Genomic DNA, 21,742 nt, shown 5'->3' on the forward strand with positions numbered 1-21,742 from the left:
AAAAATGAAGCCTGAAAAGGATCAAACTGATCCACAAGTAACTTAACTGCAAAATAAAACAAAATTCAATACTTAGAAGACAAAATCCAGGCATTCAACACCATAACATTCACAGTGTCCAGTATCTAATAAATAATTACTGGAAATACATGAAGAAACAAGAAACATGACTTATAACTAGAAGAAAAATCAGTCAGTAAAAGAATCTATCATAAGAAAGAAGGAATGTAAGGATAATTCAGTATTAGAAAATGTACTAATGTAATTTCTATGTTAGAAGATTAAAGAGGAAAAAAAAATCATCTTCCTAGATGCCAGAAATTCAGCAAACATTCCTGATCTTAAAAACAATAAATAAATAGAAGGTTTTAGTAAGAAACAAATTTTCTTAACTTGGTAAGGATAACTACTAGTGACTATGCCAAACATCATATTTTGCAATGAAACACTGAAAGTGCTCTTAACTAGAAAATATAAACAAAGCTTTGGGTTTTAAGATGATGGAATTAAGATATATATGCTCTCTTCTCTCAGAAATCACTCTAAAAAAAGAAGAATGAAAAAGAAATGCAAATGCCCCTTTCAAAGAAATTAGGAGACCTCTGTACCCTTGAGCCACCACCATAAATGAGGAAGGACTGCCAAATGCAGTGAAAATCAAATAAAACACAAACAAAACCCCTCAGATAAAACCAACAGAAGACAGATCCTCAAAGCACATTGTACACTTGCAGGAGTAGATCCAATAATCCTTTGCTTGAAACAATAAGAACGAAGTCTAAGAGGAGCCTCCCTGGACAGTATGTAACACCATTACAGGAAACAGACTGATCTTCCATCTTTACAAGAAGCATTCTACAAAGAATCTCAGAGAAAAACTCCAAACTGGAAGGAACATGACTTATCTCTGAATAGCTGCTCATCCCTACTGGCCGTCTGAGAAGTAAAAGCTGAATTCACTGCAAAGATAAGTAATAATTTAAAAGGTGCTAGTATCTTTACAAACATACAAATTAAAAACAAGACTGCTACCCAGATAAAATAGCCAGAAAAAAACCCCTCACCCTAGAAATTCTGCTACAGAGCAAATGAAAACTATAATTAAATAAAGACAGTATCATGAATTCCAAAGACTTAAGAAAATAAAATAATCATTTAAAAAAGAAAGAGTCCAAAACAAGAAAAAAAATAGATGGAAAGAAGCATAAAGATAGAAATATAAACTGGAACAGCTCCAAAAAATAATTGGGCATTATCTAGTAAATTTGAAGTTCTGCATATCCTATGATCCAGCAATTCTACTACAGACATAGACCTTCAGAAATGTGTATATACACACCTATAGACATACACAAGAATATTCATAATAGTCCCAAACTGAAAACAACCCAAATGTTCACCAACAAGATAATGGATTAAAAAACTATGGTAATTCATGTAATGGAATATTATACAGCAATAAAAATAACTGAACTATAGCTACATGAGGCATCATAGATAAATCTTAAAAACATAATGTTGATAAAAAACTAGATACAAAAAAACCCATACTGGATGATTCCATTACATAAAGTTCAAAACATAGTTAAACTGTTTCTTGGGAAAAAAATAATAAATTAGTAGACACTAAACTAACATAATAAAGAAAATGCAGACACACAAATAAGTAATAATAATGGGGACATAATCTCAGATATAGAAAGAAGACATTTTTTTAAATCATGAGATAAATTTGCCAAACTCCACAAATAAATCTGAAAACCTGGAGAACATGAATGACTTTTACAAGAAAATATTAAATACCAAAACCGACCCCAGATGAGATAGAAAATCTAGATATACTTGTTACAGTAGAAGATAGACACAAAGCTGCAAAAAGCTATCCCACAGAGAAGTACATAGTTCATGTGTCATTTCTTTTGTAAGGTTTACCTGACTGCCATTAATCAACTTCCTCCTTTGTGTATCACTATACACTATATATACTTCTGTTATAGCCATCCCATTGTCTTGCAATGGTTTTTTTGTCTTTCACTCCTTGTGACATTCTTTGAGGACAATGCCTATCTTATGTTAGTATCTTCAGTTTCAACCAAGTGCCTGGCATGGAGCAGGCACTCAAACAATATTTGCTGAATGAAGGCACAGATGGACCAGCATTTCATAAGGTCTTGGATATCTAATAATATCCAGAATTCTTAGAATTTCATACATTTCTATTCATTTTTAATTCTTAAAACATTTTTTTTTATAAATTAATTTATTTTATTTATTTATATTGGCTGTGTTGGGTCTTCATTGCTGTGCGTGGGCTTTCTCTGGCTGTGGCAAGCGGGGGCTACTCTTCATTGCCGTGCGCGGGCTTCTCATTGTGGTGGCTTCTCTTGTTGCGGAGCACGGACTCTAGTCACGCGGGCTTCAGTAGCTGTGGCTCGCGGGCTCTAGAGCGCAGGTCAGTAGTTGTGGCGCGCGGGCTTAGTTGCTCCGCGGCATGTGGGATCTTCCCTGACCAGGGCTTGAACCCATGTCCCCTGCATTGGCAGATGGATTGTTAACTACCGCACCACCAGGGAAGCCCCTTAAAACATTTTTAATAAAGAATTTCAAACATAAAAATAGAGAACAGGAGAATAATGAACCCCCACGTACCTCTCATCCAACTCCAACAACAATTAACACTTGGCCAATTCTGTTTCAGTTATGCCCCTACCACCACCACTGGATTATGCTAAAGCAAATCCCAGACATCATTTTATTGCATCTGTAAATACTTCAGTATGTAAACCTATTTCATAGTGAAAAGTCCTAAGCAGAGATTTTTGTGTCAAATTACTGAAAAAGAAAAAAAAAAAATAACAGGAAACATCTAAATCAAAAGAAAACTTTAGGGCTTCCCTGGTGGCACAGTGGTTGAGAGTTCGCCTGCCAATGCAGGGGACACGGGTTCGTGCCCCAGTCCGGGAAGATCCCACATGCCGCGGAGCGGCTGGGCCCGTGAGCCATGGCCGCTGAGCCTGCACGTCCGGAGCCTGTACTCCACAATGGGAGAGGCCACAACAGTGAGAGGCCCACATACCACAAAAAAAAAAAAAAAAAAAAAAGAAAACTTTATATTTTTTAATGAAGAATCTAACTTATTTGCTTTTACTATATAAAAAGAAAGTCTCTTATTCAATTAATTTAAACATGTATTTCAAATTTTCAAATCATGGTCATTTAAATGAGAAGTTCTTTGAAAGTGGCGGTGGGGGGTGGGGGTGGTAGGATGAAGTGGGGGATTGGTACTGACATATGTGCACTAATATGTATAAAATGGATAACTAATAAGAACCTGCTGTATAAAAAATAAATAAAGTTCAAAAAAAATATGAGAAGTTGTTTAAAGGTACCTACAAAATGGAGAAATCTGGAAGGTGCCACTTTAATCATATGATCAAACATATCATCATCAGTGACGTGACAAACTGACATCATTCCTTCTGATTAGACACACTATATAAGAATACCTATATAGTATTCTTGTCAAAAATGTTTAAACCCCAATCTAATCTTAAGTGAAAAAACAGACACAAAGACATTCTGCAAAAAAGCTGGCCTAGATGCCTGCAAAATGCCAGTGTATAAAAGACAAAAGAAAGGCTGGAACACTCTTCTAGATTAAAGGCAACTAAAGGCATGACAAATAAATACAATGAATGATCCTTGATTAGATCCTGAATTTAAAAATAAAAAAAAAGTGGGAGGGAGACGCAAAAGGGAGGAGATATGGGGATATATGTATATGTATAGCTGTTTCACTTTGTTATAAAGCAGAAACTAACACACCGTAATAAAGCAATTATACTCCAATATAGATGTTTAAAAATTTTTTTAAATAAAAGCTATAAATATAGGATTCTATTAAGACAAGTGTGAAAACACGAATATTGACTGTATATTAGACAATACTGTACTATATATGCATATGTAAATTTACATTTTATTATGATTATGTAGGAGAAGTTTCTTGTTTAGATGTACGTCCAAGTATTTAAGGGTGAAGTGTCTTGATGTTTAGAAAGAAAAAGGTTACATATATATGTGACAGAATAAATGTCCCTCAAAGATGTCTACATCCTAACGCCTACAATCAATGAATATGTTATCTTACATGATAAAAGGGAATTTGCAAATGTGATTAAGTTAAGGAGCTTAAGATGGAAAATTATCCTAGACTATCTAGATGGGCCCAATAATCACAAAGATCCTTATAAGAAGTAGGCAGGAAGGACACAGTAGCAGATATAACAATGAAGCCGTGGTCATAGTGATACAAGGAATGCAGGTGGGCTCTAGAGACTGGAAAGGGCAAGGAACAGATTTTCCCCTAGAGTCTCCAGAGAGAACACAGCCCCCTGTTGATACCTTGATTTTAGCCCTGTAAAATTCATTTTGGACTTCTGACTTCCAGAACTGTAAGATAATAAATTTGTGTTGCTTTCAACCACTAAGTTAGCAGTAATCTGTTATAGCAGCAACAGGAAACTAATAGATTATAAAGAAAGAAAAACAAATGTGGCAAAAAAGGTTAAAAACTGGTGAATGTAGGTGAAGGACATGAATGTTCATTCTGTTATTCTTACAACTTCTGTCAGTTTGAAATTTTTCAAAATAAGTTGTGGGGAAAAAAAGAGAGAAGTTCATATGTAATAAAGAGATAAAAGGGTAATCCTAAAAATAAAAGGAAAAGAAAAACAAGTAGCACAGAATCTAAGTCACCTAATAGTTCCATCTTTTACGATATGGAAATAAAAGCACAGCGTTGTCGGTCTTTGGAAGTAAGGGACCACATGGATATAGCTACTCAGAATACAAAAAGGGCAGATAGCCAGGTAAGCATATGCCAAATATTCCAACAACTGTAGTAAATTGGGCAAATAAGTTGTTCTTCTGTTAAAAAGTAAATTTCCCTTTTGCCCACACCCCTCAGTCATTTACACAATACTGAAAATCACTTCAATTCTGTTTATTAGCCTTTTCCCCTACGGCAATCTGGGTAGGGAGAAAAGGGAGGTGAGGAATTTTGACACAAGTGAATGGTGATCATAAGTCTCAGTTTATACCTATACTGGTGTAATTATTACTGGTTCCCCTTTCACTTTTAAAAGTATTCAATTTAGGAGATTCCCTAGTGGTGGAGTGGTTAAGAATCCACCTGCCAGTGCAGGAGACACGGGTTCGAACCCTGGGCCAGGAAGATCCCACATGCCGTGGAGCAACTAAGCCCATGTACCATACTACTGAGCCTGCACTCTAGAGCCTGCGAGCCACAACTACTGAAGCCCGCGTGCCACAACTACTGAAGCCTGCGTGCCTAGAGCCTGTGCTCCACAACAAGAAGCCACTGCGATGAGAAGCCCGCGCACCACAACAAAGAGTAGCCCCCACTCGCCACAACTGGAGAAAGCCCGTGCACAGCAACGAAGACCCAACGCAGCTAAAAATAAATAAATAAATATATAAAAAATAAAGTATTCAATTTAGAACATAAATTTTATGATCATACTAAGCACAGAGTATTTCAAAGAAGGGTAGGCCGGGATGTTTCTGAAGTGATAGTTATGGACATTTAGAGGAGATGAGAAGTGTTTTGAGTACTTGAGACAGAGAAAAAGTAGATCATCAGGGAGCAATTCAGGAGCACCGAGAGGAAATACATACACCTATTACTTCTGGCGCTCAGCATCCTAGAGCAAGCATCCATCGAGGTCTCTTTTCCCTTCTTCCAACTTACCGGCTAAGCCCTACGTCTGCATTGGCATAATACTACAGAAAAATCACCTTTAATCTGGTTGTTGGTCACTTTAGTCTTTAATTAACGAAATAAAGCACTTGTTTTACTTTCAAATGTACATTAGCTCTCAGCTTAAAAGCTTGCTTCTAACTGACAAATAGTACACTTCTTTTCAAAATTTGAGGTTAAATTCTGAAGTTAATAACTGATTTTCATACAGAATGCTGAAGGTTCCATATGTATGCAAGGGATGACTGAAGTTTCTAAAGTCCGTATTTCTGAATGACCCATACATAAAGATACATCTTACTCTCATCCATCAGAATTCTATCCAATGCCTTGATCCTCAATACTTAAGAAAACAATTAACACTTTCCTACCCCACCTCTCTGGCTCCCAGCATCCCAGATTTGACCAGAATTTGCCTCCTTTACAGTCACCAGAGCTCTGTCTGCCCTTCTCTCTCTAGAGTCTAAAAGTCTACAAAGAAACAACATGAATGAAGAGGAAAGAAAGGGAATACAAAGTAGCCAGGCAGAACCAAGATGAATCACTGCCATCACTGGGTAGAAAACAGAACTCTATTTATTATGAAAACTTTATAAAAGAATAGGTATTTGGAAAACCATTCATCCTCTCTGAGCTTTGGCTTCCTATAAAAAGAAGAATTTGGATTATATTAGCTCTATAATCCTTTCCAGCAGTAAAATTTGATGATGGGTTAAGTAGGTTTTTAACTGGGTGGACCTAGAAATCAAATCACAATGGAAGAATGTTTTCCAGAGTTTTATGAGCCTAAACTATTTACAAGTAGGTAGGTCCTATCTGAACAATTAATCTCTCTTTTTAAGGAAAATTACAAGATAGTCAAAGGCACTTAATGTTCCCTACTCTGCTTATTTTTTGAAAAGCTGCTTCAAATAAAGACAACAATGAAAACCATGCAAAAAAAAAAAGCAAAGAAACTGCAAAAGTAATACTTACCTTTGCATCATCTATGTCAAAAACATCACACCAAGGAGATTTAACACCTTTAATTGCCAGGTCAAATGAACAGGTGAAAAAAGCTACCTGAATTAAATCTGAGAGAAAAAAAAAGGTAAAATTTGTAGGTTACTATTTCCTGCAGTTTTCCAAAGGCTGAATATCTATAGAATGCCAAGGACTTACTACATAAAACATAACTTGATTTTGTTACTTTTAGAGGATTAGAGGAGGGGAGATAAAGTTATAAAAGGTTTTAGTCCCCAACTTGAAAGTCAGCAATGACAAAGAACATTTATTGAACAGTTCTTTTAACTACACAATTCACATTATAACTATTAAGAAGAAGCAAGTACACAGAAGGATATAAAAAAGAAGAGAAGACTGCAAAAGGTAGAGAACAAAGAAAAGGCAGACTGAGGAGTCAGGAGGAAGGTGAAGCAAAGGGTCAAGAAGGAGAGAAACAAAGAGGGAAAAATCACACTATGAGACCTGACTCTGACATTAATTATCCTGGGTAAGTCACTCTAGGCTTCCTGGGCCTCAACACAAAATAGGGAAAGGATTTATTCTTTTGTCAAGCAATATCAAAGGACATATAATTAATATATCCATAACACATAAAGGGTACCTATGATCAATAAGAAAAAACATAAAAATAATCCAATAGAAGATGGCCAAGGTTATGAAGAGGCAATCCTCAGAAGGAATGAAATAGCTAATAAACATATGAAAAGATGTTCAACCTTACAAGTAACCAAAGAAATGCAAATTAAAGCTAGATATCATTTTTCATTAATTAAATTGGCAAAAGTCAAAATGACTAATAATATCCACTGTCGGATGAATTGGGGGAAATGAGCATTCTCACATATTGTTGATATAAATTTTTCTACACCTTCAGAGAACAATTTGGAAGTATATGTTAAGATGTAAAATATTCATGCACCTTAACCCAACAATTCTACCTATAGTTATCTTATAAACTCTCAAGTGCAAAAAGCAGACTATAAGAATGTCCACTGTTGCGTTATTTGAAAGAGTTAAAAACTAAGAAAAAGCTTAGTAGGAATGTAATTTCCTATAAAATAAAGAATTTGGACTGTATTAGCTCCAGCCTCTCTGACCAGTAAAACTTGATGATGGGTTAAATAAATTTTTAACTATCATTTACCTAAAAATGTAATCATATATATCCTATAAAATGACAGAATTTAAAAAAATGAGACAGATACATTGCTAAGTAAAAATAAGTTACAGAAAATACATACAGCATCACCTTTCTATGCAAAAAAAAGAAAGTATTTAAATAGCTAAAATATTTTTGAACAGTTACTCTGTGCCACGTACTGTGCTAATGCTTTGCATGAATTAATCTCATATAATCCTTGCAATAATCCTGTGAAGCAGGTACAATTCCTATATCCATTTTACAGAGAAAGAAACTATGGCACAGTGATATTAAGGAACTTGCCAAAGATCACAGAGTTAGTCAATAATATAACAAAGTCAAGAATCGAATAGTCGAATTCCAAACAGTCCAATTCCAGAACCCATGATTTTAACCACTATGCTAATATTGCCTCCAAAAAAAAGTTGCTCTCAGTTACCCCATCAGTAAAATACAAATAATCCTTGTCAAGTCAGAGACTAGAAATAATGTTTTTTAAAAAATCTTCAACAATCTTAAATGCCCACTAACAGAATAATGGCTAGATGCTGGTATTATATAATGGGATTCTGTACATAAGTGTAAAATGCAGAACTAGAATTACACACATTAAATAAAAAATGCAAAGTTGAATTAAAATCAAATTTCAGACTGATACCATAGTTTGATACCATTCCTAAAAGTTTAAAAATCTGCAAAATGCCCCATTTAGTCATAGAAACATAAATACAAAAACCGGCATGGGATGACTTAAATCCTCAATTCATGACAATGGTTACCTCTGGGAGAAAAGGAAAGGAATGAGATCCTAGAGAGGGACAAAGGACCCTCAATTTAGTTAAAGCAACTAAGTGAAGCATAATGTTAAAATCTGATCAAACTAAGTTGTGGGTATACAGATACTCATTATATTAGCCTTTATTATTATCTATATACTTAAATTATTTCCCAAATAAAATAATTTTTAAAGCTCTGCAAACGACCCCAATGTATAGCCAGTTGAAGAAAAGAGAAAAAACTCAATTTTAGATGCTAGTCTAGGCATCTTCACTTTTTTGATCCTTATAAAGCATTCAGACACCAGGATTGACATATTCTAGTCTAATTAATTTATTCCCAACATCTCCTATTTCTAGTCTTTGGAAATTTATTCACAGTATAATGAAATCACACTCTATATATCTGTCAATATCTGCTGTATGGATTATACATTCCTAGAAAACAGGAAAAAAAATCTTATTATTTTTTCTTAATTTCTCATTGCTAGGTAACCACGTACCTTGGTTTTCCACCTGCTCTCCCAGCATAATTTTTAATAGTGTTTCCTTTCACCCTAAAGTGTCCCAGGTGGCACAGTCTACCATCCACTGCAATAGCTTATGACATACATGACTGCTCATTTTCTCAGCATCTCTAGGTATAAAAGCTCCAAAGGAAAAAAAAAAAAAAATCACACTACTTTTTAAAAACTTAACCTCTGTCAAAACATTAACATGTACTTCTGAACTGCTTTAAAAGCTAAAGAATTTATACGACTTTCCATTTGTATCACTTTAAGAGGAGATAATTCAGAAAAAGATAATTTTTGTTTTATAAATAATGTTTAGAGTTGAAGCTTTATATAACTTTGCCCTCAAAACAAAACAAAAGGGCTTCCCTGGTGGCGCAGTGGCTGAGAGTCCGCCTGCCGATGCAGGGGACACGGGTTCGTGCCCCGGTCCGGGAAGATCCCACATGCCGCGGAGCGGCTGGGCCCGTGAGCCATGGCCACTGAGCCTGCGTGTCCGGAGCCTGTGCTCCGCAACGGAAGAGGCCACAGCAGTGAGAGGCCCGCGTACCGCAAAAAAAACAAAAACAAAAACAAAAACAAAACAAAAAATTCCAGGACACATCAAGAGTCTTGTGTATTAATTTACATAAAACTCAAAGAAGAATCTGAATCTAAGAATAGTAAGCATGAGATATAGACTTTTCTTGACCTAGAACACATTATTTTCTCAACGTAAAATCAATTGTGGTCCTTTAAAAGGAATAACTTTATGCTTCCATATTTTTCCACGTTCAGAGTTTAAAAACCACTTAAACTATTTCAGAGTTCAAATGCAAGACAACAGGCACATTACCTGCATTTAAGTTGTTGACTGGCACTTGCAAAATACCTGCAACTTTTTTTAAAATGTTCTGCATTTCTGGTCCAGTTTTGAAGGCTTCTACATGATAAAGAGCCGTAGCATTCCTTTCCACTTGAGTTAAAAACTTCTCACAATGATCAAAGAACCTCATTAATTTATCATTAATTCTTGGAGGTCCACACTCCATGTCTGAAAGGGAAAAAAATAATTGTGTGTGTATGTATGTATGTATGTATGTATGTGTGTGTGTGTGTGTGTATATATATATATATCCATTGACACGAATGACAATTTCAAATTATTGGAAAATTTTGTTTCAAGTGTAAAAAGGAACCCTAAAAACCTATTTATTCATTGACATGTCTGAAATAAGTACACACTGCTCAAGAAAGACATAGGGCAAAACTATTCCCCATTTGTAATAATTGTTAGCACATGAGAGGATACGCTAAAAAAGACTAAAGAAACATAAAATAACAAAGATAAAATAAAATGTTAGAGCAATACTACACTATGAAATAAAGGTAACTGAAATGAATGTTTTCTTAAAGAAAACAAAAATAATTAGATATGAATGTCATAAAAACTGTAAAAATCTATTACCTAAGTACTGTTTCCATCAGGCACAGAAAATTTGAGAAAACAACATAAAAATGAGCAACGTTTCTAATTACAAGGTGAGAGAGAATTCGACAGACAGGCTCTGTTTTACTACTCTAAGCCATAGTCTAAATAGAGTATTTTATTTTCTCAATTAAGTTTCTCAACCCTGTGTTCCTTTACAAAAGACTGCTTTGGACAAAAACTACTGACAATAGCACAAAATACATTAAAGTTTCAGGTCTTCTGTATTTCATTGTGCTAGATGCTTCTGATTCAGTTTATTTTCTAACTGAAGCTCCAGAATAACTTCCCATTTAGAATTTTATGTGTTAACATTATTTCCCCAATTCGGTAACAAATACATACTAGAAAAGCATTCGTAATCATGCTTCAGCTACTGGGGTGCCTTTTAAGTTTTCTCAGAGTCATATTTAAAAATACACAGATTCCAATCATCATTTCTCCAATAATTTACCATGAAAAGAACACCAAGTATACTATTTCTGTAATTAAAATAAGAAAATTATCCCTAGTTACACCATTTGCTTCAGATGTGTATGTGAAAATATTTATATGTATGTGTGTGTGTATCCATTTCAGGAGCTCCTGAAATGAATAATTCTGCCAATTTTAATTGGTAATCAGATTACAGTTCTTAAGAAATTACTAGGAAAATAAGTGATCTTTGTCATCTTTTTCTGTGGCCTCAAAATTTCCTAAGTGGATCTGGATAATTCATCCCTGCTATTATCTAATTACTGCTATTCTTTAAATAGAAACAAAGGCATTGTTCTGTTTCTGTAAGAATACAAAATCCAATTCAGTGGCTTCCCTCCAAAGCCCAGATGTACACAACAGGCAAAACAATTGTCTGTAGATAATAATGAAGCAGCTAAGCAAAGGGTTTAATCTCTGATACTGAAAGTGGTGAGGGGTGGCTTATCCTGAACTATTTTGATCCACGGCTGGCAAATGCCCATTCTCATAATCCATCTAAGGGCAAAAATTCATTCATCCCAGGAGGTCCAGTAGTCCCTTTTTGGTATACACTATATACATATATAGTACTATATTGAAGTATGTTCTGCTTTCAACATTCAGTTAATTTAACAGACTTGTGGGAAATCTTCACTCATATCAATGGAAAAAAGTCTAGCTATATTAAAAAGCATGATTCAACAAGTGACTAAACACAAGTCAGCCAACCGAGTTACCCACAGAGTCATGACAGAGTCATAACACATGACAGAGTCAATGGAAGAACCCCTTGGAGATGGCTGAACGGCTTAAGAGAGAATGCTATTAGAGAAATGACAAACCAGTCTACTTCTAATTTATTTTTTGCTTGGGCTTTTTAAAGCTAAATGATGCCTCACCTCAACTTTGACCTTAAAGCTGATCAAGAAAGTATTAACACTTGTTCATCTCTCTGGCACAAAAATGTCATGTTTTCATTCTTATCCTTAAGTTACAGGACAAATGGAAGCTGTACGTACAGTGTAATGGTTAAGAGACCAAGCTCTAAATCAGATTTCCTGGGTTCATACCTACTCATTTGAAATTAGGCAAATTAGTGTTTCTACGTCTCAATTTCCTCACCGGTTAAGAGGGGGGGAAATACAATCAACCTCAGAGAGCTGTTGTAAGGATTTTGTGAAATAAATGTGAGGCATGCAGAGCACATTGCAAGCATTAAGTGTTTGCTATTATTATTATGTGACTTTTAAAATATTTTCTAAGGAAAAAGCATCATTTGAGGGAAAACAGAAGACCTGGATTCTGGGCCTCAAACTAAGAAAGGACAATCAGCAGGGCATTTTCTTAGGCTCAGCTTCTTCACCTGTGAAATAAAAGAGCTCTGCTAGACGATCTCTCAAATTTTGCAAAAGTATTGGTAGTGGAATAAATTAGTAAAGTACTGTGCCATGACCATGGACCACAGCTACAAGGAGAGTAACTCTATAGTACATGCAAAATCAAAACAGAGAAAAAAAACAGAGCAGTAAAGAAAGTTTGAGAGTACTTCCCAAAATAGGTTGTAGGTCTAGAATTAATATCTGAAAAAGCTGTTAAATGAAAAAAAAACAAAACAAAACCCAAATACTATTAGTATCAAAAGTAAAACCTGAGGAAGAAAAGTCCTAGATTTAAAAAAAAAAAAAAAAAAAAAGTGCGCCGAACTGCAGAACTAGTTGCCAGAGAGGGAGGAAGGGGAGAGGGGTTGGTGCTCAGATGGAGAAATTCATTTTGGGAATGGGTGATCAAAAACTGCCCTGGCCTGTCTCCCTTCCTACTGGATCCCCCAACGTCTACCACAGCGTCCTGCACGTAGAAGGTGCCAAACTCATCCCTGATGAATGAAAAAATGAACATTATGTACGAGGATAAGGGAGAGAGCCAAGTCCTGAACATCCCATGGGATGGGGGGCTGGGGACAGAAGGAAGTAAGGAGAGGCTGGGATCGGGGAAGTCCGGGATCTGGGGGAGGACCGAGGCAGGGCACTGGCTGGGCGGCCCGGGGTGGTCACCTGCGACGTCGGGAGGCGGTAACCCAGGGTGGTAGTGCTGCCACAGTCCCTGCAGGAAGGCGGCGCCGCTGTCCATGCAGCGGTGCTTGGAGCTGGTGACTAGCTGCAGGCGGCCGCAGTTTTCTCGGCTGAAGAGGACCGGGAAAAGGGAGGCCAGGCGCAGGGCCAGCTGTCGCATGTCCTGCCGCCCCTTCTCCACCAGCTGCCCGTCCATCCAGTCCGCGTACCACAGCGGCCAGTTGGCCAGCACAGCGCCCAGGTCGCCGCCGCCGGCAGCGCGGATCCGGTCATCCCCGGGCCCGCGGGCCTGCAGCAGTCCGTGCAGCTGCCGCAGCTTGCGGATCTGTTTGGTGGTCGGGTAGCGGGTGCCGTGGCGGATGAGGGCGACCAGCTGTACCGGGGTGCAGGTCTCCTCCAGCAGTTGTGGGTCCCGCCGTGGCGCCTCGGGGTCCGGCAGCAGCCCGGGGTTGGCATCCTCGTAGCGAGTCTTGGTGCCGAAGTAGGGGCTGAGCGGCGAGACCACACGGTTCTCCGGCTCCAGGAGGGAGCAGCGAGAGAGCGACGAGACCAGCGCCACAGCCAGGGCCGCGACGGGTGCCACGGAAACCCTGAAGAGGCGGCAAGGGCCACGAAGCATGATGCACTGCGGCCCGCGGAGGGAAACATACCGGCTCAGTCGACGGCTTCCGGATCCGGTGGGCAGGGGGCGGGCCCGGCGGCTGCTTCCGGCCAGTGCCCCACCCCGGGAATCACCGCGCGTACTCAGCTCTCAGGCTGTGAGGAGGCGGCCGCTGTTACCGGAGTACCGAGAATGCGGGCCGGACGCTCGGAGGAGCCCAGTGGCCCTGTGGCTCGGGTGAAGCCGGTAGAAATCCTCGAGGCGCTTCGGAGACCTGTGGCTTAGGTGGAGCCGGCGTCGCCTGCACCCCCGAGCGTGGGCGAGTTTCCTTGTAGCTGGCGGCGCCTCAGGGACTGACTTAACGACTCCCCCGCTGTTTAAATTCTCTAGGGTGTGAATAAGCCGGGACTCAGCCTTAAGTCTCCAAAGCTGCCAAAACAGGACACCTTTTAAGAGCTGACTTCCGTATCATCATCCATACCCCATTCTACTCTGTTTTTCAAAATGTATTTTGAACCAGCTGCATCAAATCCACCTGAGGCGGTGACTGAAAATGCAAACCCCAGGGCTCGGGCCCAGCATGCCTCCTGGAGCCCAAGGTTTACTCCCCCATTAGAGTTTGAAATTAATCCCTATACATTAAGGCAGAGGCGAACCTGGAAAGAGGCTCAGCTCTCCAGGAAATTTAATTCCTGAGCGTTTGGTAGTATTTTGACCTGGACCAGCAAAGCTGACATCAGGGGGACAGCACCCCAGAAGAACTGTGCTTGTTGATACCGAGGGCTTAGACAGTAGAGACAGCAATCCTGCTAACGGGCGCATTGAATCGTGGCCCAACAGATTTACTCCATTATAAGTATGAGCTGATCTGTGTGAAGCAAACAAGATGTGTATTTACCGCCACTCCGAGTCCAAACTCTCCTCCCACGTAATGACATATTCAAATCAACCCCAACGTTTTTTCGTAGGTTATTGCTCCCCCCAAATCATAAATCTGAAGAATACCTTGGTTTCTCCACTTGAACCCTAGTTCATATGCCAGCTGGAAAAAGAATAAGTATTAAGTCATACGGTGATCCAGATTGAAGGAAGTTTGGGCCATGTTTTTATAAGTGCAGCTTTTCCTTCAAAGACACCATTAAATTGTTCTTGGTAAGTCCGCCTCCATGTTTACTCCTTTTCTCCTTAAAAGTGCCCCTCCGGTCCAGAGAGGTATACCTCTTAATGTTAACCCAGTGAAGAAAATGGTGTAAAATCAAGAATAGATTCCGACTTGAATGCTGCAAATTTTAAGCTGTTCTGTGGCAGGTAACCATCTTTAGAATATGTTCTTTTTTGGTATGCCATTTTGTGGAATGTCAATGCCTGAATAGTCATGGTCGGTGATATTGTCACAGAACTTTGCTCAAATTAATATTTATTGAATATCTACTCTGTATGAACTTCCTTTTTTAAAAAATTTTTATTGGAGTAGAGTTGATGTACAATGTTGTGTTAGTTTCAGGTGTACAGCACAGTGATGCAGTTATACATATACTTATATCCACTCCTTTAGATATTTTTTCCCATATAGGCCATTAGAGTACTGGGTAGAGTTCCCTGTGCTACACAATAGGTCCTTATTAGTTATGTATTATATATACAGTGTAGTAGTGTGTATATGTCAATCCCAATCTCCCAATTTGTCCCTCCCACCCGCCTTTATGGACTTCCTAACCTTATATTTTATAGGCTGAGGTGCTTGGTAATATTTCTAACTTCATTCAGCAAGCATTTGTGCTAGATGCGTCTCACTATATTTTACTTAGTATATGTATTTAATAATGATCACCTCTCATGCCCAATCTTTTGAGTCCTCAGGAGCTACCAAGTCTTCCTAATGGCATCACTCCTTCCTAATGAAACAGTCTTTAGAGACCCTGTCTAAATATTTACAAAACACTAAATTTGCCCCTAGCTTGATTTTATTTTTCTTCCTCTAATTACTCATTAATTTATGCTGGTTATATACTTACGTAAGCCAACTCTGATCATCTTTGGTGTCAAGCCAAGATGACAGATGATAAAATTAATCAATGCCTTCATGTTTTTGGCTAGGAAAAAGCAGCATAAAAAGGACAAAGAGCTCATAAGCTTTGGATCCAGACTACAGCTCAGTGACACATTAACCTCAGAAACCTACCCAAGTTCTCTGAGCCTTGGTTTCCTTACCTGAAAATAGGCATATTAGAACCTACATTGCAGGATTTTTGTGAGAGTCAGAGATGATTAAACCCAGTATAATAGGCTGCTATGAGTGATTTTTTTTTTTTGCCGTACGCGGGCCTCTCACCGCTGTGGCCTCTCCCGTTGCAGAGCACAGGCTCCGGACGCACAGGCCCAGCGGCCATGGCCCACGGGCCCAGCCGCTCCGCGGCACATGGGATCTTCCCGGACCGGGGCACGAACCCACGTCCCCTGCATCGGCAGGCGGACCCTCAACAACTGCACCACCAGGGAAGCCCTATGAGTGATATTTTTATCATAATGTTCAATGTTGTTATTATTTCTGTACTGAGAACCATACAGTGTAAACTTACTTCCACCTTAAAGTGAATGACTTTCACAGGCAAGACATGCATCAAAGATCATTTCATAACTTTTCTAATAATAAAAATCCACTCATCTCACTTAAAATGGGTCTCTCATTCTTAAAGCAGTGAGCACCTTTGAAAAGTTTTCATACCAGACCATGTATTAATTTTCTACCAGTCTGTAAATTGGCTGCCCTTTGAAATAGATGCCCACCTTGTCCAATCAGTTAGTACACAAGAATTTGTATGGTACAAAACATGGCTGCCCCTTTGCAAAGACTGGGTGGTTTCCCTTCCCTTATAAGAGGCTGTGGGCATGGCAGCAATGTATTTGACAAATCTACCACAACACAAGAGATAGAATGGAAAATTAATAGTTCAACTTCCTTGAAGAGATGGAAGAGGATGGAACCAAGAGCACAGAGAATTTGATTTGGACCAGAAGGAGAGGAGACTTTATCTTCTGAAGGAGGATTGAAAGGATGGATGCACATGTGGATAAATTTATTGGTCTAGAGGCAGAGAATTCGTGGATTTCAGGCCTGGTGGCCTCACTTTCTTCTGTGACGTAGGAAGCAAGATTGTCTGAAGAGATGAAGGAATGGGAATTAAGTCCCATGGAATGTAGAAATGGCTTAGATTTGCAATTGAGAGAAAAGGGGAAAAAATAGAAGTTTGGATGTTCAGCTCTGAGGATCCAACTGAAAATGGAAGATTTGCATTGCTAATGGTTGTGCAGTTTTATCCAGAAGTAAACATTATCTGTTGTGTCTTTCAGAGTGGGAAAGAAAACTCAGTTCTACATTTTTCTAATTTGTCTTAAGTAGAACTTCTTTTCTAATCAATCTATTACATTAAAGCATAGGGTAGGTTATTTTTAAATTTTTATTTATTTATTTTTGCGGTACGCGGCGCTCTCACTGTTGTGGCCTCTTCCGCTGCGGAGCACAGGCTCCGGACGCGCAGGCTCAGTGGTCACGGCTCACGGGCCCAGCCGCTCCGCGGCATGTGGGATCTTCCCGGACCGGGGCACGAACCCGTGTCCCCTGCATCGCCAGGTGGACTCTCAACCACTGCGCCACCAGGGAAGCCCGGGTAGGTTATTTTTGTCAGATTATTCATAGGACTTTTAAAATGGTAAAGTCATTCTACTCTTAAGATTGCATGATGACATACATAGCATTTAAAGTTACAGTTATCTACTAGACTTTTAAAGAAGTTATTAAAGAAGATGGCCTCCTGGTGAAGTAACAGTAAAGAAAGGAAAAAGCTAAATTCTGTGAGGAAAAGGGTAAGCTGTCTATGAAAGGATAGAAAATATTAAGAACATGGTTTCTGAAGTTAGAATTCCTGGCTTTTAAAATTCCAGCTTCACTTAATATCTGTGAGAAAAAGGGTAGGCTCTCTATGAAAGGATAGAAAATACTAAGAACATGTTTCTAAAGTTAGAATTCCTGGCTTTTAAAATTCCAGCTTCATCACTTAATATCTGTGAGATTTTAAACAAGTTAAACTCTTTGCCTCAATTGTTTTCTGTAGTGAGGAAGATACCTATGTCATGGGATTGTCCAGCGGATTAAATGAAACAGTTAACATAAGTGCTTTATATAGTTCCTGGCCCCAAATAAGTATCAGTTACTTTTAGTAAACAGAATTAAAATTTCTTATTATCACTTTTAATCAAGTAAACTGACAAATGGCCAGCTCTTCGTAGATATTTATTATCTCACAACTACATTAAGCAGCTAACTTTGTGCCTATGCCAAGAAGGTTTTATCTCTAGTATCTCAGTGCCCTGCTGTTTCATCTTTCCTTTGTCAGTTAATGATTCAGTGCTTACTTGTTTTTTACTGCAGTAGAAGAAGCCAACAGAGGAGGGGTCCATGTGTATGGACAGAGCTGGAGTGATCCATGCTTCAACGGCAGTCCCTTCAACCTTGCTTGAATGTGGAGGCTGCATAGATCACAAGCTCTGCAGACTGCAAGACAGCTTTGCTCCAAAGAAGCTGACCACTGTATGGTTCCCCAGCGTATCAAACCTAACCTGAATTATTTAAGTTGTATTTCAGTTGATGAATAGAACTTCACGGAACCACACAACAACAATGGAGGTGACCTGCTGTTTTACATTCTCTATTATACCCTGCTAAGGAAGTTATTTTGCAGTGACAAAGCTTCTTTTCTAGTGTCCTGACAAATCCTAGGATTTTGATGTTGGGAATTCTTCCCTCCCATCAAATATTCGTTCTAAATCCACAGAACTATTTGAGAAACCAGGTAGAAAATTATGGTAAGTTTAAATTACCAATATGCTTTCTATAATGACTTTCAACAAGCCGGCACTATTGCTCAGAAACATAATTTCCTCCAGAAGTCCCCTCCATCCAAAATATACTGTTATCCTGTTACAGAAATAAATAATATTTTCCAAATCCTGGTAAAAATCTTTCTTCTCCCCTATATTTTTCAAGAACAAGCATAGGTGATAGCAGTTGTGTTTTAACATCTTATTTTTTTTCTGAAATGTTAGTTTTCCAAAATTGAAAAATATTTTTGATCTGTTGGATCTTTTAGACAATTGGTTGGCTGACTTTAAAGCCATGAGTGTTTTCTTATCATTCCAAAGAATGGAGAACTTTCAGAACACAAGTTTATTAGTTCATCAGTTAGGCAATTTTTTACTTAGTTCATTAATGGCAATTTCATGTTGTCTCACTAGCCCGTGCAGGAACCAAACTTCTTTTAGTTTTTGTTCACTGTTTTGTTCTAGGATAAACCCATCTTGTTGCTTTGCTTGTATTATATATCAGTAAATATTAAAACACAATAATACCTAAGCTAGAAAAGCAATGTAGGCACCTCTGGACTCACACAGTTGGTTGCAGCTACTTTAGTAAATAGGGTAGATCACACTACAATTGAAGCGACCTTTATGTTTCCAGAAACAACACCCCTCGTTACCCCACTTTACCTTTCTTGTCTTACATCTTACACTGCCTTGTAAGGCATCTTACACTTGCCTGATTCTGTACTCCAGGAGAAAGTAGTTGCTGCTAAATCATTCATTGGTTAATACCTTAGATGCAAGGACCATGGTGAAAACTTTTTTGATTCCCAAATATTTATTCCATGTCTTACATGAAGTATACTGTCAACAACTATTTGTTGAAAGGGTGTACAAATGAATGAAAAAATGAAAATAGAACAAACAGGCAGTATGGGAAGCTAAAATAATATTGCTTTGTATTTATGCAGTATAATTATTTTATTTTCCCAGCTGTCCCATGATATATGAAGAGCAACATTTATATCACGTTGTGGGTGTGGAAATCAAGAGGTTAGTAGATGCCTTACCTAAAGTCATCCAACAAGTATTTAGTAGAACAAGTTCTAGAATGTGATTGATGGAAACAGAGCTGTCTTTAATGCCTACCCTATTTATGACAAATGAGCAGTGACTACAAAAGGTGTCACTTGTAGCTGAGGCTAAAAGATAAATTTAACACATAGTGCTATAGCACTTACTATTGGCTAACCACCCAACATTTAGTCCCCCTGTTTCATTGGAATCAATGTGTAAGTATTCACCTCTCAGGAAGATCACTCTATCCCCACCTCAGGAAAAAAAAATCCCGATTGGTTTAACCCAATCCCGGTAACTATTTTTCTTAATGGTTTTAGTTTATGAAAGAGCATGTGATTCAGTTCTAACCACTAAGATATGAGGGTCAGTCTCCTGAAAAGTTTCTGGGAAAGGTTTTTGGTTCTAGGAAAGAGACAAATGATGGGGCAATGAACAGTGAACTGTCAATGGATTGGAGATTCTGTTGAGTCAGAGGAATATTGCATTTGGCACAGTAAAATATTCTGGAAGGAAAGGAGATAGTATTCAGTGAATGCAATGCTTAATGTATATTTTGAAGGTGGTACAGTATTTGTTATTGATTAAATGAGACATTTTAGAATATGAGATTAAGAAAGCTTAGCCAAGGTAAATTATAGAATATATATCTTTCAGAAGTAAGGAGGCAGGTTGGTTGTTTGGCCTGGGGCACCCAAGCACTCGAGGCTACAGCTTTTTGGTGGGGCTAATGGCGGACTCCGGGAGGGCTCAGGAGGGCTCATGCCAGGCAGTGCTTTCCGGAACTTCTGCTGCCAGTGTCCTTGTCCCCGCGGTGAGCCACAGCCAACCCCCACCTCTGCGGGAGACCCTCCAACAGTAGCAGGTATACATCCAAAAGAATTGAAAACAGATATTCAAACAAAACTTGTACATAAAAGTTCATAGCAGCACTATTCACAATAGTCAAAAGGAAACAATCCAGATAGCCAACTGATGAATGGATAAAATGTGATATGGCCATACAATTCTAATACCATTCAGCCACAAAAAGGAGCAAAGTACATGCTGCAATGTGGATAAACCTTGAAAATTTTATGGTTTATAAATCAAGGAACTAAGCATGGCCCTCCAGCCAACAGCCAGGGACAAACTGAAGTCCTCAGTCCAACATCCAGTAAGGAATCAAATCCCACCATCAACCATGTGGGTGAGCTGGGAAGGGCACCCTGCCCCAGTTGGGCCTTGAGAGAACTGCAGCTTTGGGGACACTTGTTTGCAACCTCGTGAGAGACCCTGAGCTGGAGGACCCAGATAAGCCATGCCCAGATTCCTGACCTGCAGAAACCGTTTCTCCTGTGGAACATCAAAATCACCATAGTGGGGACTTCCCTGGTGGCACAGTAGTTAAGAATTCGCCTGCCAATGCAGGGGACATGGATTCAATCCCTGGTCCGGAAAGATCCCACATGCTGCAGAGCAACTAAGCCCGTGCACCACAACTACTGAGCCTGCGTGCCTAGAGCCTATGCTCTGCAACAAGAGAAGCCACCACAGTGAGAAGCCCGCACCCCACAACAAGGAGTAGCCCCTGCTAGCCGCAACTGGAGAAAGCCTGCACGCAGCAATGAAGACCCAACCCAGCCCAAAATATAAATAAATAAATAATTTTTTAAAAATATTCTAAAAAAAAAGTAAGGAGGCCAAAAAAAAAAAAAAAGGCCAAGAAATCCTGGCCCGAAACTTTTGCTCCTGGCTGTAAATTTCTGTTCCTACTGGACTTAAGCCCCAGTAGCTTCTCACCTTGCACTAGCCTATACACCCCACCCCCTACCCCACCCCTAAAAATCCCCACCTCACTCAGCAACTATCCCATGAATGTTATTAAAATAAATTATTTTACACAGACATTTTGTTTTTAATAGATGCTACTGATGGTTTGGAAAGATGAAAGAGATCAACAACAAAAAGATGTCAGTAATTTAAAATATAATATTAAAAAACTTTATTCTTAAAATG

The 21,742-nt window shown here is 38.8% G+C and overlaps 1 protein-coding gene across 2 annotated transcripts in view; it reads right to left on the reverse strand.

Annotated features, from left to right (window-relative positions):
* MINPP1 (multiple inositol-polyphosphate phosphatase 1) overlaps nucleotides 1–13,828 on the reverse strand; it is a gene marked incomplete at its 5' end in the record, with an annotated part of 46,871 nt that extends 33,043 nt beyond the window's left edge. Inside the window, 3 exons of one of the 2 annotated variants that reach the window (XM_082854550.1) lie at nucleotides 6,758–6,855; nucleotides 10,052–10,249; nucleotides 13,192–13,828. In XM_082854550.1, the coding sequence (XP_082710676.1) occupies nucleotides 6,758–6,855; nucleotides 10,052–10,249; nucleotides 13,192–13,828 (933 nt within the window). The remainder of the gene's footprint in view (nucleotides 1–6,757; nucleotides 6,856–10,051; nucleotides 10,250–13,191) is intronic. The other variant, XM_082854551.1, reaches the window with a different exon arrangement.
* Nucleotides 13,829–21,742: the final 7,914 nt, after the last annotated feature.

Source organism: Leucopleurus acutus, assembly GCF_964270905.1.
Source record: "Leucopleurus acutus genome assembly, chromosome: 14".
In the NCBI taxonomy this organism is placed as follows: Eukaryota; Metazoa; Chordata; class Mammalia; order Artiodactyla; family Delphinidae; genus Leucopleurus; species Leucopleurus acutus.